At 51.9% G+C, this 27,666-nt stretch overlaps 1 protein-coding gene across 1 annotated transcript in view; it reads right to left on the reverse strand.

Annotated features, from left to right (window-relative positions):
* The window catches only part of MARCHF10 (membrane associated ring-CH-type finger 10), a 79,698-nt gene that overhangs the window by 18,169 nt on the left and 33,863 nt on the right, over nucleotides 1–27,666 (reverse strand). The window contains exons 4-8 of the mRNA XM_055132268.1: nucleotides 23,925–24,099; nucleotides 15,661–16,021; nucleotides 12,573–12,608; nucleotides 10,044–10,234; nucleotides 4,651–6,022 (exon numbers count right to left, since the gene is read on the reverse strand). Coding sequence (XP_054988243.1) covers nucleotides 4,651–6,022; nucleotides 10,044–10,234; nucleotides 12,573–12,608; nucleotides 15,661–16,021; nucleotides 23,925–24,099 — 2,135 coding nt within the window. The remainder of the gene's footprint in view (nucleotides 1–4,650; nucleotides 6,023–10,043; nucleotides 10,235–12,572; nucleotides 12,609–15,660; nucleotides 16,022–23,924; nucleotides 24,100–27,666) is intronic.

Raw genomic sequence — 27,666 nt, forward strand, 5'->3', positions numbered from 1 at the left:
CTCTAAAGATGGGAGGAGGATGGGGAGAAACAAGCTGTTTATTTTTTGGGGGAGGGGGTTGGTCTCTGCATTCAGGAATTTCTCCTGGCAGTGCTTGGGGGGCCATGTGGGATGCCTGGCTCTGTGGTGGGCCTACTATCTCTTCAGCTCCAGGGAAAAGCAAGTTGGACAACAGAGATCCCATACCTGCTGAGTTTGAAAAATAATTGTATCATTTCTGTATCACTGTATCATTGTCATCTGTTGTTCATCTATTTACTCGAGTGGGCACCAGTAACATCTTCATTCATCCCAGCCCTGAGATTTTAGCAGCCTCTCCTTACTCGTCTTTCCCAATGATTGGAGGCTCTTTCAGGGTCAGGGGAATGAAACCTGTTATTGTTACTGTATTTGGCATATCAAATAAGCCACAGGGAGCTTGCCAGGCTCTGCCATGTGTCCAGGATACTATACATTTCCCTCTATGATTTTATGGAAAATGGGTAGGGGTATCATTTTTATGAATTAAAAAAAATTAAAGCCACATATTATTTAGGAATACATAGCTACAAATGATAACACCTAAAACAAAATTACTCTAACAGTAACATAAGGCAAAGGAATGATAGACAAGTGTAAGAAAGATCTGGGGGAGGGGGTTTTGAGGGGTTTGTAAGGGTGGGGGAGAGGGATAAGAATAGGGTGCGTGAGTGATGCCTGGGGTTTCAGTAATACTCTCTTAGCTGGAAGGCACAATGATGCCTTGATCTTGTCTTTTTTTTTTTTTTTTTGCTTTTTTGGCCACACCCGGCTATGCACAGGGGTTACTCCTGGCTCATGCACTCAGGAATTACTCCTGGCGGTGCTCAGGGGACCATATGGGATGCTGAGACTTGAACCTGGGTCAGCCATGTGCAAGGCAAACACCCTACTCACTGTGCTATCACTCCAGCCCCTTTGTCATATTTTTAACTCTGTAATGCGTATGTATGTTATGTACTATTATATATAATATTATTATAGATGGACTGGAGCGATAGCACAACGGGTAGGGCGTTGGCCTTGCATGTGGCTGACCCAGGTTCGATTCCTCCATCCCTCTTAGAGAGCCCGGCAAACTACTGAGAGTATTCCGCTTGCCCGGCAGAGCCTGACAAGCTATCCGTGGAGTCTTGGATATGCCAAAACCAGTAACAACAAGTCTCACAATGGAGACATTACTAGTGCCTGCTCAAGCAAATCGATGAACAACGGAATGACAGTGCTACAGTGGTATTATTATAGATTACTATTATATATTATATATATTAAAGGAGTGACCCCCACCATCCATGTATGAACATTTCTGTGGTTTTATATTCATGTCAGCTTTTGTTATTGCTCCTTTAATTTTAGATATCCTGGTGGGTCTGTATTTGATAACATTTAGCCCCCCAAAACTGTGAGGGTGGTTCTACATTAGTTTTTTCTACGTTGAACATGCTTATTTGGGTTATAATCAAACATGCCTTTATGTTTTGGGGTGTTGTTTTTAGAGGGGGCTAGGTTTGGGTTTTGTTTTTTTGAGTTACACCCGACCCAATTAGGTCCTCAGGGGTCTCTCCCTGCTATGGGGTGTATTCTCTATGCAAAGCACACACTCCAACATTTTGAGTCATCTCCCTGACCCCATTAAATATTTTTAATTTTAAAAAAGGGAATGAAAGTGTTCCTCTTCCCTACCCTTATCTGAGGTATTTCTACAATGGGAGGCATCTCAAGCTTTGGGTACTTTTTTTTTTTTATTTGACTGGAGCAATAGCACAGCAGGTAGGGTGTTTGCCTTGTATGCAGCCTACCCTGGTTCGATTCCCCCATCCCTCTCAGAGAGCCCAGCTAGCTACCAAGAGTATCTCACCCGCACGGCAGAACCTGGCAAGCTACCATGGCTTATTTGATATGCCAAAAACAGTAACAACAAGTCTCACAACGGAGACGTTACTGGTGCCCGCTCAAGCAAATAGATGAGCAATGGGATGGCAGTGATACAGTGATATTAAAGGAACCAAGGGAATTTTTTTTAGTAGAAGTGGCATTGGGAAATGGGCTTGAAATACTAAAATAGAGCATATTATAATACATGAACCATGGGCTGGAGAGATGGTATGGTGGGGTAAGGCACTTGCCTTGCATGTGGCTGACTGGGGTTTGATCGCCAGCACCACACATGGTCCCTGGGGCCCAGCTAGATGTAAGCTATGAGCACTGCTGAGTGTGGCCCCCAAACCAAAACTGAAAACCAAAACCAAAACACAAATACATGACATGAACCATTGTTTTCTAAGAATTTCATTTCTATGCAAAGGTAAACATCTGGAAATATATATATATGTATATATATGTATGTATGTATATATATATATATATTTTTTTTTTGCTTTTGGGTCACACCTGGCTCTGCACAGGGGTTACTCCTGGCTCTGCACTCAGGAATCACCACTAGTGGTGCTCAGGGAACCATTTGGGATGCTGGGAATCGAACCCGGGTCGACCGCATGAAAGGCAAACGCCCTACCCGCTGTGCTATCGCTTCAGCCCCCTGGAAAAAATATTTTTAAGCAGAGCTGAACTCTATAGCGATAGAGCTATAGATAAATTTCTTTCCAGTGTATGTTTAGTATTTTCTAAGGTGAATCTTTTTGAAATAATAAGAAAAGTATAGGTTTATTAGATGCAAAGAAGAGAGGGTTTTGATGAACATAGTGCACAAATAAGAATGGTTATTGCATTGCCAGTTTCCAATACCTTTTTAAAGGGCACCATTTTTAGCACCATTCCAGACTCCAGGAAAGTGGATCTAAAGTTGTATTTTGGCATTGGAGGGAATGGGAGGCTTTGAGGCCTTTTTGTCCTTAATGATGGGTTTGGTTTGGGGGACTTGTTCCATGTGGGAAAAAAGAGATGTGTTAAAGATTCATTTATTCCTGTAACTGGACAAAAGACAGGTAAGAGCACGTATGCCTTCCATGTTTCTATTTCCCCTTTCTTTTTGCGTTTCTAATTACTTGTCACAGAATTTTCAGATCTAACAAAGAATTCCCAACAGGCTAGTAGGTGGCCAGAGTTCAGAGGCTGCCAGCTTCCGGGCAGCCCAGGCGAGACCAACCCACACCCAGAGTGACCTGGTGGGTTGCACAGTGCTTGGTGGTGGCTTAGAAAGTATCCAGTTTCACAGCTGCTAAATAGCCCAAGAAGCTCCCCCAAGAAGGATACCAAAGAAAGGGGTGTTTGGGGGGGGGGGTAGATCTTATTTCTTGCTCTCTGTCATGCATGAAGTAGAACAGCATGGCCTCGAGAGCCCAGTAAATGGATTTGTGTCTTGTCCCTGAGGGAGAGTGGGTGAATGTCATGTGTCCATTCTCTGGGGACAGAGCAACTTTTCCATTTAAAAAAAAAAAAAAGGAAGAAGAAAAGAAATCCTGGCTCCCAGCTCCCGAGAGCAGCCAATTCTGTCCAACAGGCAGCAACCCTTGCCACGATCTAACTTGCCTTCCCCAGAGTTCTGGCATTCAAGGGAAACGCCCTATCCAGAAGAAAGTCAGTCGATCCTAAAGAAATTCAACAGGAACCCTGAGTCCAACCTTTTTTTTAGAAACCGCCTTTGTTTTTGGACCATACTCGGCAGCTCTCGGGGCTTATTCCCGGCTCTGCACTCAGGGCTCATACCTGGCAATGCTCAGGTACCATGTGTGGTGCCAGGGATCAAACCCAGGTCAGTTGTGTGCAAGGTAAATGTACACAACCTTACCGGTTGTGCTACTGAGGCCCTTGAGAGCGTGCTCTTTACGTATTTTCCATTATTTGGTTTATTTTTTATTTTTTTAGATGAATATTTTTTAAATTTATTTTTTAGAGCATTACAACACCATTCATGACTGGATTTCAGTCATACGGTGTTCCAACACCCTCCCCTGCAGCTGTGTACATTTCCCAGCACTAGTGTCCCCTGCCTGCCTGCCTCTTTGGCGGGCGCTTTTCTTCTCTCTCTCTCATGGTTTTTTTTGTTTTGTTTTTTGGGGTCACACCCAGCATTGCACAGGGGTTACTCCTGGCTCTGCACTCAGGAATTACTCCTGGCAGTGCTCAGGGGATCATATGGGATGCTGGGAATCGAACCTGGGTCAGCTGCGTGCAAGGCAAATGCCCTACCTGCTGTGCTATTGCTCCAGCCCCTCTCTCTCTTTTTTTTTTTTTTAACACTGTAACACACTGTCGTCCTGTTGCTCATGGATTTGCTCGAGCGGGCACCAGTAACATCTCCATTGTGAGACTTGTTTTGACTGTTTTTGACATATCCAATATGCCACGGGGAGCTTGCCAGGCTCTGCTGTGCGGGCGGGATACTCTCAGTAGCTTTCCAGGCTCTCTAAGAGGGATGAAGGAATCGAACCCGGGCCAGCCATGTGCAAGGCAAACGCCCTACCCACTGTGCTATTGCTCCAGATTGTGTTTTTTTTTTAAGAGATAAAAACAAACATTTTTTCTCCCTATCAGCAATCAGAAAAAAAAATTCAAGAAGAGAGCTTATCCTTGGTTTAAAACTCAAAAGAACCTGCTAATGAAGCATCACTTATTTCCACATCCGAGAGATGGAATGAAACTGGGATACCCAGAGTGATGAACGTTGCTTACCTTTCCTGCAGCTTCTTGAGTTTCTCGGGGTCTCCCTTTGTCTCAGGGTCTCCCTTTTCCTCTCCCAAGTCAGAGGCTGTTGCTCTGTTCCTATAATCATTTTGATCTGGGAAGTCTGACACTGCAAGGATGGTAAAGGGGACATTTTCTTGCAGGGATGCAGGGACTTGCAAGTGGTCTTGCAAGTTCAGCCTTGCCGGCGAGGAGCTGGTGGACTCCAAGGTAAAGCGTCCTCGAGGGTCGAGCGCAAGTTCTTCTGCAAAGAGCGGGGCCTCCCCGGGCGGGCTGGGTAAAGCGGCGTCTTCTGCTCTCCTGACGTCTTGTTCTTGCGTGCCATTTGCTGTAAAATAGCTTTGGTTTCCAACACCGGCCAACAGATTCCTGCGTCTAATGGGACACAGTGGCCGACGCATAAAATCCCTTGAGTTGATCTCCGAGGCGGATCTGTTAGCTGAAGTTGGTGCCAGGTCGACTGGCAAAACGTGGCTCAGAGCAGAAGGCACAAACGAGCCCGGAGTGTGATATGTGGAATTCAGGGATGCTCTTGGAGCCGTTGGTCCCAAAAGAAAATAATCCAGGGAGCTGCTGGAGTGGCTCAGGCAGGTGTGCCAGGCCCCTCGGGAGCTCCGGGTGCCGGGCCTCTCCCCGCCAGAGGCAGCGTCCTGAGACACGCTTTCAGCTTGGAGGTCATTGTCAAGGCTGCGTTGGGCGGTGGTGTCCCGTGAGCGAGGGGTCTGCTCATGTTCACCGTCACTGCTGTCATCCTCCTCAGCAATCTCCCCTTTGGGCAGTGCAGGGTCTCCGACGGGGCCCTGCCCAGGGGAAGGCTCCCCTGCAGTGCTCACTCTTGTCAGGCCACGGCTGAACTCACTTCTTGCCGGGCTCTTCTTGCGATGCTCAGGGTTTTCATCCAAAGGCTGGGTTTTGCTCGGAGCGGCTGAGGCGCCGAGAAATCGGCTTTTCTTCTGCCGGGAACGAGAGTGGGACGAGCACATGCGGGCCAGCAGGAGTTCTTCCTCTGTGTGGGTTTCCTCTTCGGTTTCGTTGCCGTCTCCTCCAGGGGTCGAAGTCAGTACGGAATGGAAATCTTTATCTCGGAATCGAAACGGGGAGCTCCTGGGCCCGCCCAAGGCGGCGGCGGAGAGGAGCCGTGAGCCCAGAGGGTTGCTTGGGCCCTGGAAGGACGGGACCAGCGGCGGATGAAGCTCACTGTGGGGTAGAAGTCTGGGCTCTCCTGTTTTGCCTCTCTTGAGGGTAGTCTCAGTCGTCGCCATCTTCTGCGGGCAGGGGACTAGGTTTCTTCTGTCTCGCAGTGGTCTCTTCAGCTTCGTGTCCCCCGCCCAGGGTAGGCCTTCCTGTTGGACGGTTAGTTCTGTGGTAAGAAAAGACACAGCCGTCATTCTTCCCCCACGGGGAGTGAGTGACCCTGAAAGTCACTCAGGGAGATCCATCAATAAAACAAACATCCAATAAAATAAATAAATAAATAAATAAATAAATAAATAAATAAAGTCAGGGGCCCTAGAGAAGGACAGAGGCGGGGGAGGTCAGAGGCCTGGAGTGACACGTGTGTGCAGGGCTGGCCGGGCCTCTCCGCTTCTGGCTTTTTTTTCCCCCTCAGTTTTTTCTTTTCTTTTTTTTTTTTTTTTGCTTTTTGGGTCACACCCGGCGATGCACAGGGGTTACTCCTGGCTCTGCACTCAGAAATTACTCCTGGCGGTGCTCAGGGGACCCTATGGGATGCTGGGATTCGAACCTGGGTTGGCCGCGTGCAAGGCAAACACCCTACCCGCTATGCTATCGCTCCAGCCCCTCCTCCTCAGTTTTTAATTTATTATTTACTTTTGCTTTTGGGTCACATCCGCCTTGCACATGGCTGACCCGGGTCCGATTCCTGCCATCCCACATGGTCCCCCTAGCACCGCCAGGAGTGATTCCTGAGAGCAGAGCCAGGAGGAACGCTGGGTGTGACCCCCCCATTTCCAAAAAAAGAAAACAAAAAAAAAAACAAGAAACAACCCCTCATGTTACTGCGGTCAGTCTCTTGGATGCAGGAAACCCCACCCGGAGCCACAGAACATTTCATGCAGGTCACTGGGCGGCCTGGACAGGAGAAACAGCGAGGCAAGGGGCTGGGGACTTGTCAGAACATCCCAGACGTGTCTGCACTTTTCTTCCCTGTCCCCACGGCTGGCCTTCCTCTTCAGAAATCCAGCCAGCACTTCCGTGTGTGTGTGTGTGTGTGTGTGTGTGTGTGTGTGTGTGTGTGTGTGTGTGTGTTTCCAGTAAAGGTGGCAGACTATGCTATTCTATTTTTATCTATTTTTTACCCAGTTTCTATTGTCTATCAAAGAGGGAGCAGATTTCTGTCGCTCCAGGGCGGGGAATCAGTGCCCGCTTTGGTGTGCCAGGGCTGTGCTATCCATAGACCAGGCCCTGCAGAGCTGCCTGAGGCGTCCCTGGCCCTGTGGGCGGGACGGGAGGGGGCCTGGAGTTCCCAGGAGGTCAACGAGGTGCTGTGATGGTTCCCCGTGCAAGGACAGAGGCCGCACCGCAGGGGTCTGCTCAAAGGTCACCTCGAGGCTAGACTTCCTGGGTTTAACCTGTGGTTTCTGACGCTTTGCTGCTCTCATGGTTTCCTTCTGGTTGTGCTGCGGGTGACGCTCATTGTAGGAAGTCTGGCAAATCTGGGACGGTCAGAGGAAGCTGTGGGATCACCCCAGTCCAGAGCTCAGCGCCTGGGCTGCAGGCTGACCGCTCTGGGCTCAGCTCCTTGTTGAGGCCACCTTGGGCGGAGTTAGCACCTCCAGGTGGGTGTGTTCCGGCGACACAGGCCCCACTGCCCTGCCACGTACTTCTGCCAGGCCCTCCTGTACCCTGAAGGCACCAGAATTTATAACCCAAGGCTCTCTCATCAAAAAATATTAAAACAAAAATTTGGGGGTATTTGGGTAGATACAATGTTATGGCTTGTTTTCTTTTTCTAAATGTTTTGTTAAGGGCATTTTCTTTTGCCAAGAATTATTCTCTAAAGCATGACATTCATTTTGTGTGTGATTTTCATTATATAGTATAAATAGTAAATATATAAGTCTGTCACTGCCACTGTCATCCCGTTGCTCACTGATTTGTTCGAGCGGGCACCAGTAACATCTCCATTGTGAGACTTGTGACTGTTTTTGGCATATCGAATATGCCACGGGTTGCTTGCCAGGCTCTGCTGTGCGGGCGGGATACTCTTGGTAGCTTGCCAGGCTCTCCGAGAGGGACGATGGAATCAAACCCAGGTCAGCCACATGCAAGTGTGCAAGGCAAACGCCCTACCTGCTGTGCTATCGCTCCAGCTATATATATATAAGCATATAATAATTTATTTAACATCTCTACTATCGGGGCTATTATATTATTGGGTATATCCATTCTTTCAAGATTTTTGAGGGGTTGTTTTTTGGTTCTGGGGCCACACTTGGCAGTTTTCAGCACTTACTCCTGGCTCTGTACTCAGGGATCACTCCTGGCAAGGTTTGGGGGACCATATGTGGTGCTGGAGATGGAACTTTGGGTTGGCCACGTGCAAGGCAAGTGCCCCACCTGCTGTCCTATCTCTCCAGCCCTATTTTAAGCTTTGGCTGCCACAAATTACATAGTGACAATGTCCTTGCACAGACAGCTTTGACTACACGTCTTTGTTTTCTTAGAATAGATTCACAGAAGTGGAACTGCTAAAGGTATAAACTCTCTAAGGACTTTGACACATTGCCACATTCTAGGTGACGCTGAATTAGCCCACAGGGAGGATGCAGAAGCTTCTCTCCTAACTGGGTGGCCGGGGGAGCCGCCCAGGAGGTGTCAGCTGTGAGCTTCTCTCCCAGTGCTGAGCCTGACTCGAAAGACTTACCCAGCTGGGTGGATGAAACCGAGCTCCTTGTGAATTCAATTTTTTTCTTCTCTTTGGGTCACACACGGTAATGCACAGGGGTCACTCCTGGCTCATGCACTCAGGAATTACTCCTGCTGGTGCTCAGGGGACCATATGGGATTCTGGGAATAGAACCCGGGTCGGCCAAGAGCAAGGCAAATGCCCTACCCGCTGTGCTATTGCTCCAGCTCCTGAATTCAATTTTCAACTTGTGGAGTTGCATCCTTTTCCCTTTCAAATGCACTTTCCCCCCTTTTCAAGTTAGTCTCTTAGCTACCCTGATTTGCAAGAACTGTCTGTAGACTACCTCTTTGCCACACGTGCTTCGGATGGCTCACGGATAGAGTGGACATCTTCCAGATTTACATCTAGTCCTCACCCCCACAATACAGATGAGATGCTAGAACAAAGGTCCCTCTATTCCTGGGTGGCAGGGAAGTGGGTGCCCATGGGCTTCCCAAGGGGAAGAGAAGGTCAAGCGGTTGGCCAGCAAATGTCACTTTTCTGGAGTCTCAGGGCGCCTGCTTTGGTCCTGTTCCCTAGCTAGCTCAAGACAGGCTGACGTTGGGGCCTTAGGTGGAGTGCTCAGCAACCATGCCGGACATATGGGAAGAGGCTTTGGTTTTATGATGTTATTTCCCTCCCTCCCTCCCTCCCTCCCTCCCTCCCTCCCTCCTTTCCTTCCTTCCTTCCTTCCTTCCTTCCTTCCTTCCTTCCTTCCTTCCTTCCTTCCTTCCTTCCTTCCTTCCTTCCTTCCTTCCTTCCTTCCTTCCTTCCTTCCTTCCTTCCTTCCTTCCTTCTCTTTCTTTCTCTCTCTTCTCTCTCCTCTCTCCCCTCTCCTTTCTTCTCTCTCTCCTCTCTCTCCCCTCTCTCTCCTCTCTCTCCCCTCTCTCTCCCCTCTCTCCTCTCTCTGTCCTCTCTCCTCTCTCTCCTCTCTCTGTCCTCTCTCCTCTCTCTCCTCTCTCTCCTCTCTCTTCTCTCTCTCCTCTCTCTCCTCCCTCCATCCCTCCCTCTCTCTCTCTCTCTCTCTCTCTCTCTCTCTATCATACTAGCCGGTACTGGTACTTAGGGCTCCTCCCAGCTTAGTGCTCAGGGGTCACTCCTGATGTTGCTCAGGGGACCGGGGGTGGAACCTGGGCTTCCCACATGCAAAGCACTCGCAGCAGCCCTTTGAGACATCTCCCCCTGCCCCACCCCGCTCAGAGCCACACTCAGTCACACTGAGGCAGTCACATCAAGGCGAAGAAAAGAAACGGGTCCTCATCTCGCCTTTCCCCAACCGGCTTCTCTCGGCAGAGAGAGCCGGAGCCTGTGGTTTGCTTCCCCAAACCTCCCACGCATCTCCCACTTTAAGGCATGCGCACCTCCAGATAAAAGCACAAGCACCCAAACCGCCAGGCTTTCTCGGGGCGGCAGCACCCGTCACGCCAGCTCCCCTCTCCCGGGACCCAGACCCGGGCTCCGTGGGCCTCACCTGCTCCGTGGAGGGCTGGCACCTTGGCTGGCAGCTGGGCCTTCTGTCTGCCTCTGTCCCTCGCTGTCCCCGGGCTCTGCAGCTCCGGGCTGACCGTCAGTCTCGCCAGGTTCGGCCTCCTCTTCCTGTACAAGATCTGTGGTGCCTGGGCTGCCGGGAGGGGCAAGAGCTTTTCAGTAAGGAACTTGTCACTGGGGACACTCATCCGTACAGAGAACACCCCAAGGGCCCGGCCAGGGGGAGGGAAGGAGGCTGAGTGAGCGGACCCAGGGGCTGAGAAGAGCAGATCTGAGACCTGTCACCACCTCCCCCGAGCATGTGAACTTGGCTGAATCGCTTCACCTCTCAAAGCCTCAGTTTCTGCACCCCCTCCCCTGCCTCCGTCACAAAGTTATCACCACAGGTTTTAATGGGGTTTCCCCCATCAGTGCTGGGGATCAAATCAAATGCAGGGCTTCAAGTGTCCCCAGGCCTTAAGGTGATCACCAATATCGGGCATCCCTGCCCCCTGCAAAGCGTGAGTCTCTAAAGTCTTTCCTCCGGCTAAGAAATGTCTAGGTTCCAGTTTGTTAGTGCAGGGATGGACCTACTGGCAGCACTGCCAAGAACCTTCTAACCGTCTTCTGTAGTGGGCACAGGCCTCAGAGCCTGGCTTCCCAAATGCTCGCCCGAAAGTTTAAATTCACAGCTTTTGAAAAAAAACTTGGTGGCTTTTTTTTGGTGCTTTTGGCCACACTTGGGGATGTTCAGAGATCACTCCTGGCTCTGGCTCTGTGCTCAGGGATCGCTCATGGTGGGCTTGGGGTACCCTACAGGATGTAGGGATCAGATATTCAGGTTGGTTGTATACAAGGCTGCCTGCTGTGCTATTGCTCCGGCCTCACAGTGTGTGTGTGAGTGAGTGTGTGTGTGTGTTCATGACTTCAGGTGTATTCATGGCACACACACCATGTACAGGCACACACACCTGTCTACTCATGGCTTCAGGTGGCTTATTTGCAGCTCAGATGGCCTTCCAGAAAGTACCAGGCTTCTGGGAACCTCAAACTTTTCTTGCCTCTGAGGGTCATACGACTGGACCGAGACAGCAGCAGGTATACTGCTGTGCTGGGTCCCCCCTGAACCCAGGTTGGCTTCATTCCTGTTTCCGCCTAGGTTGCTCATGGGAGTGAGCCGTGCCCACGGTTCTTCTTCACCCCCGTGAAGTGCCAGCACAGGTGAGCCTGGGGAAGGAGGTTTGGTGTTTTCCACTGCAGGTCTACAAGTCTCTGGGCCTGCAGAGCAGCTAAACTGCAACTATCTAGAGGCCCCCAAACAAATGTGGCCTTCCACCCATCTTTTCAGGGGAAAAAAAATTACTCAGTGTTTTCCTGGAAATATATATATATTTTCCTTTCCGGTTTTTGGGTCACACCCAGAGTGCTCAGGGCTTACTCCCAGCTCTATGCTCAGGGGTCTCCCCTGGAGGGCTCGGGGGGACTCTATGGGGTGCTGGGGATTGAACCTGGATTGACCACGTGGAAGGCAAATGCCCTGCCCACTGTACTGTCTCTCTGGCGCCAGTCCACAAGAGAGGAAGTGCCTCCCAATTGCACTCAAGCTAGTATTGTGCCCCCATACTGTCCCAGCATCCCCAGCAGGGCCCATGGGGGCCAACACCCAGAGGCTTTGCCCGTTCCTCCCTCTTGGGCAGTCAAGAGGCGTCACAGATGGCTGCAGCCAGCAGGCCACAGGGGCAAAGCTGGGCAAGAGGCTGGGTTGTGTGAGAGTCACTCAGATGACCGGACGAGATTCCAGAGGGAAGAACTTTCCAGAAAACGAGGCTGGTGAAGAATAGTAGAGATAAGGACCAGGAGGTTGGCTCCATGGCTTGGAAGCCGGCCTCACATGCTGGGGGAAAGGCAGCTCAGATAGAGAAGGGAACACCAGGTAAAGTGTGGTTGGAGGATCCCCTGGGGATGGGAGAGGCACGCTGAAAGTAGACTATAGACCGAACATGATGGCCACCCAATACCTCTATTACAAACCACAACACCCAAAAGGAGAGAGAGAACAAAAGGGAATGCCCTGCCACAGAGGCGAGGTGGGGTTGGGGGGATGAAGTCGGTGGGGGGGGGTTGGGAGAGATACTGGGATCATCAGGCGTGGAGAATGGGCACTGGTGGAGGGATGGGTACTTGAGCATTGTATAACTGAAACACAAGCACGAAAATATGTAAATCTGTAACTGTAGCCTCACAGTGATTCACTGATAAAAACAAACAAACAAACAAACAAACAAACAAACAAAAACGAGGCTAGTGGAAGGTTTGTGATCAGGCATGGTTCCACCAACCATAGGAGAGATGCAGGGGTTGGTGAGATGGGCGACCCCCGCCCCCTTGGTCCCCCAGAGTCAGGGGCGCTGCACAAAGGCCCCGGGCACCTCAGCTCACCAGCAGCCCACCTCCAGCCCAGAGCCTTGGTGCTCCTGAAGCGAGGCCTCCCTCCCTGGCTCTCAGCGGCCAGCAGCGTCCTGCTGCCTCTCACCTGCTACAGGCAGCGGCAACAGTCGTCTTCTTCTCACTACAACCAAGGGACAGGCAGAGGGAGGGCCCAGTAGGACAGGCCTGGGGCTCACGCCAAGTCCCTAATACTCGGGCTGAGATCTCCGGACCTGGCCCAAGGGCGCAGCTCACCAGGACTCCCAGTGATCCCTAGCACGCATCCAGTGGAATATTCAAATTTCCTTCACACCCTCCCACCTCCCACAGATACCCTCCCATCCCATCCACCCGCTCCTCCCCTGAAAGGGCCCGGCCTTCCTTGCCCAGCCTGCACCTGCCAAGACAGTTTCTAGTTTTCCATCCATCAAGTCTGCATTGTCTCTGCTGTGGACAAAATGTCCAAGATTCTTAGGACCCTTGGCTCTTCCAAAGTCTAAGACTGTCTTAGATATATGTCCTTCCTGTCCAACACTCCTTGAGGACAAGGAACCCATGAATTTCCCATCATTTTCCTGCAGGACAAATAATAGTAGGGTCCCAGGGCTCCAGAGGATGCATCCAGCTCAGACTAAGAGGAGTTCTGAAAGTGGAAGCAAGTTTTTGCCATACAAGACTTCCAAGACGGCCTGCAGAAGAGGTGGCTGTGCCTCCCGGCTCAGCAAAGGGGCTTTCTTTAGCACAAAGAGCAATGCGAAGGGTTCCTAAGCTGGCTTCCACGAGCCCATCTCTTCTCGGATCCAGTGTGGGGTGAACTAAAGTAATAAAGCTGAAAGACTAGGACTTGTTTTAGCGGGCCTGACTGTGAAACGCTTCCTGCGGCTTGTGCAGACGCTTAGATGTTTGGAAAACCCAGGCCTCAGTGCCTGCCCCTGCCGTGGCTGCGGTAAAGTCGAGCGCTCGATTGCCTGAGCGGCCTAACCAAGAGCCTGGGGTCTTGCAGCTGCTAGAGAAACAGCTGCTGCCTTCCCTCTCACAGTGATAATCATGCAATGATAATAATAATACTGGGAGTCTGACATAATTCCCATCAGAGAAATGGATTTGGCCAGAAATTCCACCTGTAGGTCTCAGAGGTTGAGAATAACGTCTCCAGCTGCTTCATTCCAGTGTTCTCACTCTCTCCCCTCAATCCTCGCTGGAAAATTCAAAAGGCAAATAGCAACTCCTCTTTTTTCTCTTCTTCTTTTTATAAATGTGATTTGCCCAACAGGTACCTGAACACCATGGCTTTGTACAATAATCGGAGAGTTAACAAAGACAAGTAAGACGCTTTGGCCATGACCTTCAGGAGCTTCATCTAAGTTGGCTGCACTGCTGACTCCTGCCCTGTGGTGTCCTTTGGGGTCTCAGGGTGTGATAGCTCTTGGGCAACAGTCCCTCCCCATCCGGGCTCGCAGCCCCAAGAGAGGTGTCCCAGTGGCATAGGTCAGATGGACATGAATTCAAGAGTCTCAAACAGGGGCTGGAGCGATAGCACAGTGGGTAGGGTGTTTGCCTTGCACACGGCGGACCCGGGTTCGATTCCCAGCATCCCATATGTTCCCTTGAGCACCGCCAGGAGTAATTCCTGAATGCAGAGCCAGGAGTAACCCCTGAGTATCGCCGGGTATGACCCAAAAAGCCAAAAAAAAAAAGTCTCAAATAGCCTAGCATGATCCCAGCCCATCACCTCCAGACCCCCAACCCCCTAAGGGTGGGCAAGGCTGACCTTGAGGCCTGGTGACATTCCTGACAGGGCACATAGTCAGTCTCCAGAAGGACTAAGTCCTGTTGCCATGGGGAGATGAAGAACTTCCTCTTCAGTGGGGGGAAAAGTGGGGGCCAGGGGAAGCCGGGCTCAGCTCTGTCATGGGGACCCCACATCCTGAGGTGAGTTAGAGCCTCTGGGAAGACTGTGTTTGGCTGTGGTTGCACAGACTCCAAGGCCCCTGCTAGTATATCTGAGCAGGGGGAGGCCTTGGGGGGCACAAATGCCAAAACAGCAATTTGGACACGAAGGTCCCCCTTTGGGCCCCCAACAATGCAAAGAACACGGACAGCGCTGATGGAATGGTTCCTCACGGGGCGGGCAAAGGCGGGGAAGCCGTAAGTGCCCTGTTCATACATGACCCCGATGATGGAGCGTGAGTCCCGCTGACCATCTGCTTCCGTGCAGGCCTGCCCCTGGCCACGGCCCTTTCTCACACCCCTGGCCGCAGTGATTCCCGAGAGATGGAGTGGAGAGGACAACCCTGACTCCCCAGAGGTGCCAAGATCGTCTCAAAGAAGCCTCCGTCTGACTGGGGATCAAGCCCTTTGGCTTCCTCTGGATCCCTCGGCCATTCTGAGGTGGCACTGGGCACAGGTGCTGGCCGCGCTGACTTGCCTCTCTGCGGCATTGGGCTGGCAGGGTCTGCCCTACCCAGAGATCTTCATGAAAGCCTGGTTAGGGACACAGACACGTTTTCTATTTTTTTTTTTTTTTTTTTTGCTTTTTGGGTCACACCCGGCGATGCACAGGGGTTACTCCTGGCTCTGCACTCAGGAATTAACCCTGGCGGTGCTCAGGGGACCATATGGGATGCTGGGAATCAAACCTGGGTCGGCCGTGTGCAAGGCAAACGCCCTACCCACTGTACTATTGCTCCCTCCAGCCCCCATAGACACGTTTTCTTCTGGAACCCAGTCGGTGGGATCTGGAGAAACATGGCACCTAATCGGCAGGCCAGCGGGGGTGTGGCAGCCCAAGGAGCCCTTCCACGCATCCCTCCTCCACGTGCTTTTGAATGGGCCTCCCCTGCCCTGTCCCTGCCCCGTGGCCCTCAGGACTGGCTCAGTGCCGCTGCCTTGCCCCGGGTGGGATCAGACACTGGGTGTGTCTGGGGTCACCCGCCCGTTCCACTGTGGGCCAGATGCAGGAGCAAGAAATCAAAGGAGTCTTGAGAGGTGACGGGACTTTATTGGTCGTTCACTCCTGAGTGCTAGAGGCTCGAGGGAAGTGGCAAGCAGCTGTCATCTTCCTGCTCCCTGACATTTCTGGTGACACTGGGGTGTGCTCTCCGTCCCCTCCCCGCCGCCCGCCTGCAGGAGCCTGTAGTTCCTGCCCTCGTTCCCCGTGCCGTGGTGGGTCCCCGACGACCCGGGCCACTTACCACAAGAGGTAAATGCGGCTGGGCCTTCGGGGGGCCGGGAGACACAGTATGGGGGTCTCGGCCGGGGTGGGGCGGGAGATGGGGAAGTAGCAGAGGGAGGCTGGAGACTCGGGCAGGGGTGTGGGGTGGCAGGCTGGGGAGCCCAGAGGGTCATGGGGGAAGGTGGGGTTCACGGAGGAAGGAGGAAATGGGGCTCGAGGGAGTTGGGGCCCCGAGTTCTGGGCCCCCGGGGAGGCAGGTGGCACCAGGGGGAGGAGGAGGCCGCAGTAACTGGCACTGGGCTGCTGGACGGGGGAGAAAGCAAAGACGGAGCAGAAAGGGGAATATTCAACACAGAACAGGGGGTGCTCGCTGCTGTCACCTGCACAAAAGAAAAAGAGCAATCAGGAAGCAGCACTCAGGACATTCAAAGCCTGTGAGCGAAGCCAAACTCACTAAGTGTCCTGGGGTGGGGGGGCGGTGTGGGGTGTGACGGGGGCGTTTTCAGGTGACAGGACGGCAGGGGGTTGCATAAGGCACCAATGCCACTGCCCCCTCCCAGAGAAGTGCCCCCTCCTAGACGCAGGGGGGTTCACTGTGCCCTGCCCTCCAGCTGCCCCCTAGGAGGTGTGGGCAGGCGGTAGCTGACCTGGGAGCTGGGAGGGAGGAAGAAGAGCGCTCCTGGGGGACCCCTGCTGGGGAGAGGGGCCTGGGGGCAACACAGCACAGGAGGAGGGCCCAGGGGAAGCACCCGGCAGAGCCACCCCCTACCCGCCCGTCAGATTTTCTCAGCTTTGCCACCTAGCAGCAGCGGGGTCAGCCACTGGCCCTAGCCGCCCTGCACGCTTGGCGCCACCCCTAGCCGGAGAAGTGGGGCTCCCTGGGGCAGTGAGGGGCGCCCCTGCAGAAAGCCGCCTGGACACAGGCCTGCAGGCCCTTCCGGGGCTCAGGAGTGGAAGCCAGAACGTGCTGTTCTCATCAGGGAAGTCTGAGAAAGGCTGAAGCTCAGGTGGGCTCATGTGCCCCCCCGCTGGAAGCCACTCCCGTAGCGGACCCCTCTTTCTTCTCGCCTCCCAGGGCTGACATTGCCTCCCCCACCTCAGCAGGTCCTTCACGCCTCATCCCTGCTCGGGCCCCTCAGCCTTGGTCACGGCAGCCCCAGGGGTGTCCTGTTCTGGGCTCGGCCCGAGTTCTCCTTGGACCTGCGGTTCTGCTGGTGGCTTCTGGAAAGGGCTGCTGGCCCAGGCCTCCTCCCAGCCTTTTCCGGTTGACTCCCCCCCTCTCCCTGTCGCCTGCTTGTCAGGCCCCTCAGCCTCTGTGGGCCCCGCATTCAGCCCCTTCTTAGCTGCAGCCAGACTCAGTTTTTAAAAGTGTGAGTAGAGGGGTAGGGATGCAATACAAGGCACTTGCCTGGCACGTGGTCAATCAGGGTTCGAGCCCTGGTCAGGAGGGATCCCTGAGCACGGCCGGAGGTGTCCGCAAGCCCCAAACGCAATCCCTGTGATAAAAGTACAAATCCCTGCCTGCCCACTTCACTTCCCTGCCTGACCGTGTCACGGCCGCTGGCCCACCGAGAGGCAGGGCCTGACCTTGCATCTCAGGCTGAGATGCGTGTCCAGATCCCAGCCACCTTGGTAAATGCGGCGGCTGAGCTCTGAGTCCGCGTGCAAAGCAGAGGCTCCGAGTTTCTAACAAGGCGACGTCTCTGCCTTGAGTCCTGGGGACACTCGGAGGCATCCTGGACTGTCGGTTGTTCTTGAGGTCTGTCTCCGCCAGGACTGTGGACTCTCAGCACTACCCTCACCTCCCGCCCTTGGCCCAACTCCCCAACTCCCCATCCTTCCCCACAGCCTCTTAGCATTTGGCCTGGTCAGGACCCGAAGGCACCCTGCCCTCCCATTGGCTGAGAGACCGTATGGCCACACCCCTTCAGGGTAGCAAGCAGCCAATGAGTGCACGAGCATGGACTGAATGTGTGAGGGGGCTCCCGGACCACCAGGACAGGTGAGTGTCTTTGCTAACCTTGCCAGGGGTTCTGATGAAATGGGTGACTTCTCTGAGAAGCAGACATTTCCATTTCCCCAACATAATCCAGCTACCCCTCTCTTCCATCTCTAAACTGCGTTGGTGGTGCCGTTCTCTCAAAGACGCTAAGCCCAGGAGGGACCAGGAGCCGGTTCCTAAGCAGGGCAAGGCTCAGAGACCAAACCCTCTCCCCAAAACTAGTTGGTCTCCAGGTTTTTAGCCCCTCTGAACGTGGAAGACTGCTAATAGCTAGTGGAGAAGGATTCCGAACTTTCAAATTCTACACTCTGTAACAACCTCCAATCCCAATTCCCAAATACCAGCCCCGACCTGTCCAGCAAGAGTAGAAACGAACTAAAAAGTATAATTTTCTCCATAAAAATGGGACATTCCCTGATGCTGTTGCTTTCTAACTAAGACCTGGCCTTGTGTGGGAGCCTGTTGACCTTTCAGAGGAGATCACATCAGAGTTTACCTGAAGGTAAGTTATGAAAAAGTGGGATTTGCCCTGAAATTTCTCCTCTAGGCTTCGAATGTTCTAGTTCTTCAAATATTGCCTTGAAGATGCGCTACTCCTGGGCTGAGTAGGTCGGGTGTTTGATGACTCATGGGGCTCTAGGCAGTAAGTGAGGAGGATGATTGCAGAACTCGGTTTTGTCTTAAAGGGCAAGACTTTGGAAGGAGGCTCCTAGGGCTCCCCGCCAGAACCACTTTTGGGGAGTTGGCTGATCCCCAGGTGCAAGGAGAGGTCAGAGGGTATGAGCTTCTGTCTTGCATGAAGCCAGCACTCACAGCCTTTGGGGGCTTTAATGTATTCTGGGAGGGCAGGTGGGGGGGTTCCCTGTCCAAGGCAGTTTTGGGCTAAAAGGAGTCTTGGTAGCAGGCAGGTGGAGACCTCCCTAGCTCTCTGCTGGGTTAATTTCGGTGACATTGGTGTTCACTCTCCTTTTTAAAAATCGAATCATCATGAGATATGCAGTTAACAAGTTACTTATGATTGGGTTTAAGTCATATAATTTTCCAACACCTATCCCTTCACCTGTCTCCCCCTTTTGGGCACTTTGGTTTGCAATACAGGTACTGAAAGGTTGTCATATATATCCCTTTACCTACTTCCAGCACTCAGTTCCTGTCCAGAGTGATCATTTCCAACTATTGTTGTCATAGTGTCCCTTCTCTATCCTAAAGCCCTCCCTCTCCCTCCCCCCTCCACACAGGCATGTGGAAAGCTTCCAACCATAGACCAGTTCTCCTGGCCCATCTCTTCTGTCCTTGGGTATTAGTCTCATACTGTGTTTTTTAAGTATTCCACAAATGAGTGCAGTCATTCTATGTCTGTCTCCTTCCTTCTAATTCCATTCACCCAGCTTTATGCTCTCCATGTTCATCCATTTATAAGTAAATTTCATGAATTCATTTTTCCTGGTGGCTGTATAGTATTTCATTGTGTAGATGTACCATAGTTTCTTTATCCAGACGTCTATTCTCAGGCACTTAGGTTGTTTCCAGATTCTGGCTATTGTGGATAGTACTGCAATAAACATAGAAGTGCAGATGGTATTTATGTTGAGTATTTTTAGGTCCCCAGGGCATATTTCTAGAAGTAGTATTACTGGGTCATATGGAAGTTCAATTTCTAGTTGTTTGAGGAATGTTCACTTTGTTTTCCAAAAAGGTTTGACCAGTTGGCATTTCCACCAGCAATGAATTAGAATCCCTTTCTCCCCACCTCTGCACCAGCACTGGTTGTTCTTGTTCTTTTTGACATGTGCCAGACTGGTGTGAGATGATATCTCATTGTTGTTTTAATTTGCATCTCTCTGATTAGTGATACAGAGCATTTTTTTTCATGTGCCTCTTGGCCATCTGAATTTCCTTTTGAGAAAATTTCTGTTAATTTCTTCTTTCCATTTTTGGATGGGGTTGGATTTTTTTTGTGTGAAATTCTACCAGTGCCTTATATATATTGGATAGTAACATCCTATCAGATGGGTCACAATCAATCACAATATCCCGTTAATCACCGATTTCTCGGGCGGGCTCAGTAACATCTCATTTCGTCCTTTCCCTGAGATCTTAGAAGTCCATCTCGACTCGACCCTCCTAATGATGTTGCACTGGGGGCTCTTCAGGGTCAGGGGAATGAGATCCAGCTTGTTACTGGATTTTGCATATGAATACACCATGGGAAGCTTGCAAGGCTGTCCCATGGGGGCAGGAAACTCTCAGAAGATTGCCAGTTTCTCCTAGAGGGAGAAGTAGGCTAAAGATATCTGGAAGACTTCTGGGAACTTGTTTTTAAGTCTCTGGATGTTGGCCGTTGATGGGATTACATACACCTGGGTTCCTCTGCCGGTACCTTCATGCATGAGGCCTGTCCGAACGTGTAGAGAGGGGCCTCCAGCATGGCTGTAGCTAGGTTCCGGTGGTCTTCGGCCTCCGGGAGCTCTGCTCGGGGTGGGGAGGGAAGCTGGAGTCCATCCCCTCCGAGGGGCCCCAGGGAAGACAGCCAGGTGTGCGGGCAAGACACTCTCTGACCAGATGGGTATTGGGTAAATAATTTTTCCCATTATGTGGGTTGTCTTTGTATCTTGATCATCATTTCTTTTGAGGTGCAGAAACTTCTTAGTTTAATGTAGTCTCATTTGTTTATCTTTGCTTCCACTTGCTTGGTCAGTGCTGTTTTGTTTTTGAAGATGCCTTTAGCTTCAGTGTCATGGCGGATTCTGCCTACGTTTTCCTCTGTGCACCTTATGGATTCAGGTCTGATGTTGAGGTCTTTAATCTATTTTGATCTGACTTTTGTGCGTGGTGTTAGATAGAGGTCCGAGTTCGCTTTTTTAAAAAGCAAACAAACAAACATACAGCTGTCCAGTTTTCAACATCGATGTTTATCTGAGTCACAAAATGGAATTTTGGAATCAACAGCTCACCAGACCACTGGGGCTTGCCCTTGCCCCACGGCTCATTTCTATTTGAAGATGAAGCAAATCTTTGGTCAGTGAATATGTTTGGCTTATTTATCATTTTCCTATTTGGCATTTTGCTTTAGAAATTCAGGGTGCAGTAAAGATATCTGTTTCTGCATAGATAGAATTTTAAAATTTTGGCTTTGATTTTTGGTCAAGGAGAAAATACTGGGGAGAACAACATTAGAGACAAAGCGTTCTGGCCAGTTCTCCTTAATGTAGGCCTCATGCGCTGGGTCCCACCAGCCATTGGCTACAGAGTGCGCATGGCACCAGGTACCATTATAAGAACTGGGGACACGTTTTATCATTGAAGCTTCATAGCAGTCCCCAAGGTGGGTCCTGGGTTGGCACACTACACCCCACTTTACAGCCAAGAAAACTGAGACATTACTCGCCCCAAAGTACATAACCATTCAAAAATGTTGACTCTGAAGCACACACCTATAAATTTCTCACAAATGCACTGCGGGGGAGGGGAGGGCCAGGGGAGGAGGGGGAGAGAGAGAGAGAGAGAGAGAGAGAGAGAGAGAGAAGCACAGAGTTCCTTCCCCCCCCCCTTAGAAACACATGAACTTAATGGAAAATGCGTGAATTCCTTCTAATCGAGCGTGAAGAACAATGCCAGCTGACGCCTTCTCGGGGAAATCTGGCTGTGGAGGGCACGACGCGTTTCCTACGCCGAAGTAGCTACGTGGGGGTTCTAGAAGGTGGGTGAGGACAGAGGTCCTTTTCCTGACAGGGACTGACATTAGATAGATTTGCAGGGGACAACGCCACCTCCCAGCTCAGCGGGGAGGCAGCCCCTGGGGTGTGCATTGCCGAGGGGTTCGCTGTGCCCCTGGGCCTCGTGGGCGGCTCCGACATCATGTAGATCTAAAGTGGGGGGAAGTTGGGGCAACTCACGGGCAGCTCTAGGCGTCCCTCCCCAGATGCTCTAGGAGACCATTTCAAGGCTATGCCAACGGGAGGGCAGACCTGCGGGCTCAGGCCTGCCTCTTTTCTTTTCCTCTTTTCTTTTCCTTTTTGGGCCATACCCGGTGGTGTTCAGGGCTTACTCCTAGCTCTGTGCCACTCGTGGTGGGGCTGAGGGGACCATACGTGGTGCTGGGGAGCAAGCCCTGGTCAGCTGTGTGCAAGGCAAGTGCCCTCCCTACTGCACGAACACTGTGGCCTCTATGTTCTTTTATGGTAACAGCAGGGAGGTTATCTAAATGTTCTTTTTTGGGGGGGGTAGGGTGGGGTTTGGGCCACATGACGGTGCTCAGGGGTACTCTTGGTGGTGCTCGGGGGACCATGGGCAGATCAAACCAGGTCGGTTGCAAGCAAGTGTCTTACCCGTATCTCTGACCGTCTGTCTCTCTGTTTCTCTGACCTCCTAGCTTTCTTTTATTGTTTTTTTTTTTTTTTTTGGTCACACCGGGTGATGCACAGGAGTTACTCCTGGCTCTGCACTCAGGAATTACCCCTGGCGGTGCTCAGGGGACCATATGGGACGCTAGGAACCGAACCCAGGTTGGCCGCGTGCAAGGCAAATGCCCTCCCCGCTGTGCTATCACTCCAGCCCCAACCTCCTAGCTTTCTGACGTCTCACCCACACTCCCCTTCACGTTCCTGAAGAGACACGGCTGAAGATGCTGCCTTCATTCTCTGGCTCCCCGGAGACTTTCCACGACCCACCCAGTGGCTGCACCACCCGCTCAGCTCTGTAGTGACTGACCACTGGCTGGGGCTGCTGTGTGGGGCTCGGCCGCGCTGGGGCCAGCTCTGCCCAATGTGTGGTGGGTTTTAAAGGCTTTTGATACAAGTAACATCTGGTGTTTGATGAAGGCAATAGCCTCCTGCCAAAAGCCTTGGCTCTCTTGCCTAAACCTTGGCGCTTCCTAGCTTAGTGATTCTTCCAATGTGATGTTTTATAGGATGTAAAGTGAGTTCGTTCTCCCGTCCCATCAGTATGTCAGTTCCGTCTGGAGTTGGCTAAGTCTGAAAAACATCTGTATTAAGCAGACAAGCTAACTTGATGGAGTGGGCCCCAAATGGCTCATTTGACGGCTTTCTCCATCTCGGAGATTGTGGATGATACAGATGTTGCCTCGCTTTCACAGGGAGGCTAAAAATGCCAGCCTCGGGAAGGAGTCGCATTACATAAACCCAGACTCTATTTTATTTTTAGTATTTGAAGATACTCCTCCCCATTCGCTGAATTGCAACCTGGGAAATGATCTTATCAGCCCCGTTTCACTCTCAGCAGCTCCATTAGCGACCTCAACCCCACCAAGAGTCTTCAACCTGAGACCTTGTCAGTTCTGATGTCCCCCGTTAAATGAGGAAAGGAGCTGAGAGGACAGCGTCCCGAAGGCGATTTGTTTCCTACTTCATTAAGGCAACGAAGCGTGGGCGGTTAATCTCAGCGCAAGCTGCTGCCTATTGGAGACACCGTGTCGGGACCAATCTGGACCCGTGGCTGTGGGACAGGAGCTCTCTGGGATTAGCAAGTGGCGGTGACTTGGATTTAAATAAACCGTGTGCTCTTTCTGGAGTCTTCAGACCCTCCTCTGGGTGCTCCCAGGCCACAGGGAGCAGAAGGCAGAGCTCTCCCGCCTGGTTACCCCGGCGAAGCTGCCCGGTGACCTCGACCTCGCCTCGCCGCAGTTCCCCGAGGAATCCAGTTTGTTCTGCACATGTTACCTTTGATGGGGGGAGCCCGAGGGATTCTAACCTTTCCATGGCATTTCTCCCTTTTCTGGATACCGTTAAATCACTCCTGCCTCGAGCGGAGGACGGGGTTTTTGCTTCAAAGGCAGCTTAAGAGTGAATTATTTACCAAAATCTCACAAAAGGGGGGATTGATCAAGACCCGCTTCTTTCTCCCGAGAGAGGACAACCCCAGAACCAGAACACTTTATTGCGCTTTCCTGGGCCATAAATCAAGCCACTCAGATGCTTTTGAAAGCGACTCTTCACGCTCTAGGCTGGAGTCATAAAACTTGATACCTTGGGCCAAATGCCTTGATCCCCACCAAAAGGGTGAGGAAGATGAAAAGACAATTCTAGGCTTGTGACTGGGGGAGAAAAGGTGGGCAGGGAACCCGTCCCCCTGTGATTTCCGCTGCCTGCATAGACCCTCTGCCCTGAAATGAATCCCACCCTTGATGTCAGCTCCCCAGGCACCTGGAAACCTCAGTCAGCCCAGCAGGAAACACTAGGGTGTAACCAAGGCCACTGCAGGGGCCTTTCCCCTTCAAACCAGGCATTCTGATTTTTGCGAATGTCAGTAAACCAGCCACTTACCGGGAGAGGGTCTGCTGGGGTCCGCGCCCTCTGGCTTCCTTGGAGTCATGGTGCTTTTGTGTTTCTGCCTGACTGATGTTTGGTCGATGGCTGGCAGTTTGGAAGACTCACACTTCCCCAAAGAAGTCTTGGCCACCGGTCTGGTTTCAGCCAGAGAATGGTCTTCTCCAGAGCTCTAGCAAAAATAATGAGAGGTGTCCGAGTGTCAGTGAGGAGGCAGGGGTGAGGAGCTGGGAGGACCCCCTGTGGCAATTACGGGGCGGTCTGCCCTCTCAGGGGGTCCGGAAGGATGCACGGGGCAGAGTCTTCCTGGCCTGGCATTTAGAATTTAATGGTGAGAGTCAGGAGGCTGTTTTGTGGCACAGTGTGAAAGGCGCATTTGACCCTAAGATAACTGAAGAATGCATAAGCAACTTTGTGTTCAAAGGAGAAGAAACAATCTTTAAAATGTTTTAAAATTCTTGCTGTTTCTTTTTTTGGGGGGTGCTGGAGCAATAGCACAGCAGGTAGGGTGTTTCCCTTGCACGTGGCTGACCCGGGTTCGATTCCCAGCATCCCATATGGTCCCTGAGCACAGCCAGGAGTCTTAATTCCTGAATGCAAAGCCAGGAGGTAACCCCTGTGCATTGCCGGGTGTGACCCAAAAAGAAACAAACAAACAAACAAAAATTCTTGCTGTTTTCTATTTGGATGATTCGGTGGGGTGGGTGAGAGGCGAGCTTCCTTAACTAGCCGGACACTTGACAATAACAAGGAATGTTAGCGGCAGTTTCTCATTCAGTTGGGACTGGTTTAAAGTAGATCTCTGTGAAAATTCTGGGTTCTTGGGGCTGGAGCGACAGCACAGCAGATAACTCGCTTTCCTTGCACATGGCTGACCTGGGTTCAATCTTTGGCATCCCTTATGGCTCCCGAGCATTACCAGGAGTGATATTTGAGTGTAGAGCCAGGAATAACCCCTGAGCCTCACCAGGTGTGACACCAAGACAAAACAAAATCTAAAATGTCTGGATTCCTGGGTGCAGCAGAAGACAGACAGAGCCTTTACAAAAGTTCCCTCCTGGCCAATCTTCTGTAGAGAGGTCCGGATAAATCATCAGCGCACATTCAACTGGTATTGCCGGCAGCGTCCGGCCAGGAACAGCCATCCAAGTACTTAATGGTTTTAGACTTGGGCAGCGCTTATACCCATCAAAGACGTAATGAAAATAATAGAAACTGAGTGAAACCTGGTGTTGAAGGGTGATGTAGGAACTGCACTATGGTTGGTAGGATTTGCAGGGCAAGACATGTTACAGTGAACCAAACCACAAGGTCCCCTCCCCGCTCTCCCCAGAAAGGGTCAGCAAACTGTCCTGCCCGCATAATTAGCCCAGGTTCAGGGAGCCCGGGCAAGTGCAGACCTTGGCAGACACAGAAGGTAAGTAATTGCCCCACACTCCCCAGCCACGCAGTTTGTATTGATCTCTCTCGTCATTTGGACACTTCTGGCATTTTTATTTCAAGGCTCCTGACTCAGGAAAATATTCTGAATTGCTATGGATTCCTTGGTGCCACAAGCCCTACCAAAGCCGTCCGCTTGTCAGTTTTCTCTAAGGAAGTCTGCACACGCCTATCTAGAGGCGGACAGATCATTCTCCAAGCGTCTCGGCCGTGTTTTATCACACCGAGTTAGGACCCAGCCTTCAAACTGCTCGTTTTCCCCTCCGTTTCCAGAAGCAGGACCACCCTGAGCTGAGGAGGGAGGGCTGGGAAAGGAAAGAACAACGTGGGGCTTGTTCGCCCGTTTCCCTTTTGCTTTTGGACTTTCCTTGAGATCCGGGAACATTATTCTGAAATGTCAAAGATGAGACATGAGGTTATTTTTGGACGTGAGCGAGGCTCTCCATTGTAATAAGGCAGAAATGTGGGTGCATGCTAATGAGGGTGACTGAGACTGTCTTGGTAAGAACAGCAGCACAGGGCCCGGGTGAGACGCGGCTTCCCAAATGGCCCGCTGCACCCCTCAGCAGTGCTCACAGCTCTTTCTTTCCAGCCCACGCTCTGGGGGTAGCCGCCCGGTGATCCGGGTTCAGGGCCATCCGTCCTGCTCGCCCCGGCGCTGAGTAGCTAGGGCACTGGTGGAGACCCCTTTGCTGCTGGTTTCAGTGCGGTGGGACCGGCCAGGGCATTGTGGAAGTGGAGAGTGAAAAGGTCCTCCCTGCGGAAGGGGGTTAGGCCCTGTTTGTCCTCCCGTCCCCCACTCCCGACCCCCCCTCCAGACATTAGTTGCACCCAGAGGGCTGCAGGAGACCCTGGTCCATGCAAGTCTGATCGTGCGCCTGTGTTCTGAGCACTGTCTCTTCAGCACCGGCATCTGTCAATATTCCACAGGGGTGCAGAGACCGTAGCTGGGACGGGATGTGCGTCTTCAGGAGTCTGGGGTCCTATAGGTGGGCTCCAGCTCTGCTCCGCCCCATTTTCTGGGGTCATCAAACGCAAATCACTTCATTCATTTCCTCTCAGCCTTTCTCCTCTATGGATTCTCCTGAAAACGCAGCCCAGCTCCCCAGGGAGTCGGCATGAAGCCCCCCCCAGGCCCTGAAGTGTGTGCCCAGGCCCCCTTTTTCCTGGGCATGAATGCTGGCAGTTACTCTGTGGTCCAGGGTGAGCTTCCATCGGTTCATCTCTGTGACCCAGACTTTTCACACCCGGGAATAACAGAATCTACCTGGTTGACGATTCTCAGAGGACTGAGGGGTTCAAGCTCTTAGGGTGGTGCCGCGGTCAGTGCTGGCTGACCACTTGATCGGTCATTTTTTTTTCTTTTTGGGTCACACCCGGCAATGCACAGGGGTTACTCCTGGCTCTGCACTCAGGAATCACCCCTGGCGGTGCTCAGGGGACCCTATGGGATGCTGGGAATCGAACCCGGGTCGGCCGCGTGCAAGGCAAATGCCCTACCCACTGTGCTATTGCTCCAGCCCCTTGATCGGTCATTTTTTTTAAAGTAGTCAATGACTGAACATGAACTATACACTGCGGAAGCAAAACCAAAAGGAGCTGGTGAAATATTCTATAGGTATTTTCACCTGAGGTGGGGAGGAAAGGGGAAAGAGAGAGAGAGAGAGAGAGAGAGAGAGAGAGAGAGAGAGAGAGAGAGAGAGAGAGAGAGAGAGAGAGAGAGAGAGAGAGAGAGAGAGAGAACAGATTTGGTTTCTAGTCTTTTATTGTTTTGGGGGGTGTGATCTCCCCAGGAGAGCTCGAGAGGTCCAGGGGCCCCTCCTAGGGACTCTGCGGGCTGTGAGGAGACTGTGGAGGATGAGGGGGTGGGAGGGGATGGCCTATGGCCACTTCAGGGGTGCGAGGCCTCCAGGGCTACAACCCACTGCCTGAAATTTAGTGAGTCTCTTTGTATGTTTTCGGGACACACCCAGCGGTGCTCAGGGGCTACTCCTGGCTCTGTGCTCACCCCCACCCCCCATGTGGTGCTTGGGGGGAACTTCTGGGGGGACTTCTGTGTGTGGTGCCAGGATCGAGCCAGGGTTGCAAAAAAATATTTTACAACATTTAGAATTTATCAAGCAATAATTGAGCTAATTTCAAGTTGAATCTAAGACTCTTTTGTGATTAAAAAAGTCCCTTTCCCTGTGTTATGGTCAGCGCTGCTGTAGGGGGTTGTGCTCTGGCCTGACTGGGTGCTTGCAGCGCGGGGTGGGGGGGGCTAGGGCTCATCCAGGTCTGCACCCCTTTGGTTTCGGGG

This window comes from Sorex araneus, chromosome 3 (assembly GCF_027595985.1).
Source record: "Sorex araneus isolate mSorAra2 chromosome 3, mSorAra2.pri, whole genome shotgun sequence".
Classification (NCBI taxonomy): Eukaryota; Metazoa; Chordata; class Mammalia; order Eulipotyphla; family Soricidae; genus Sorex; species Sorex araneus.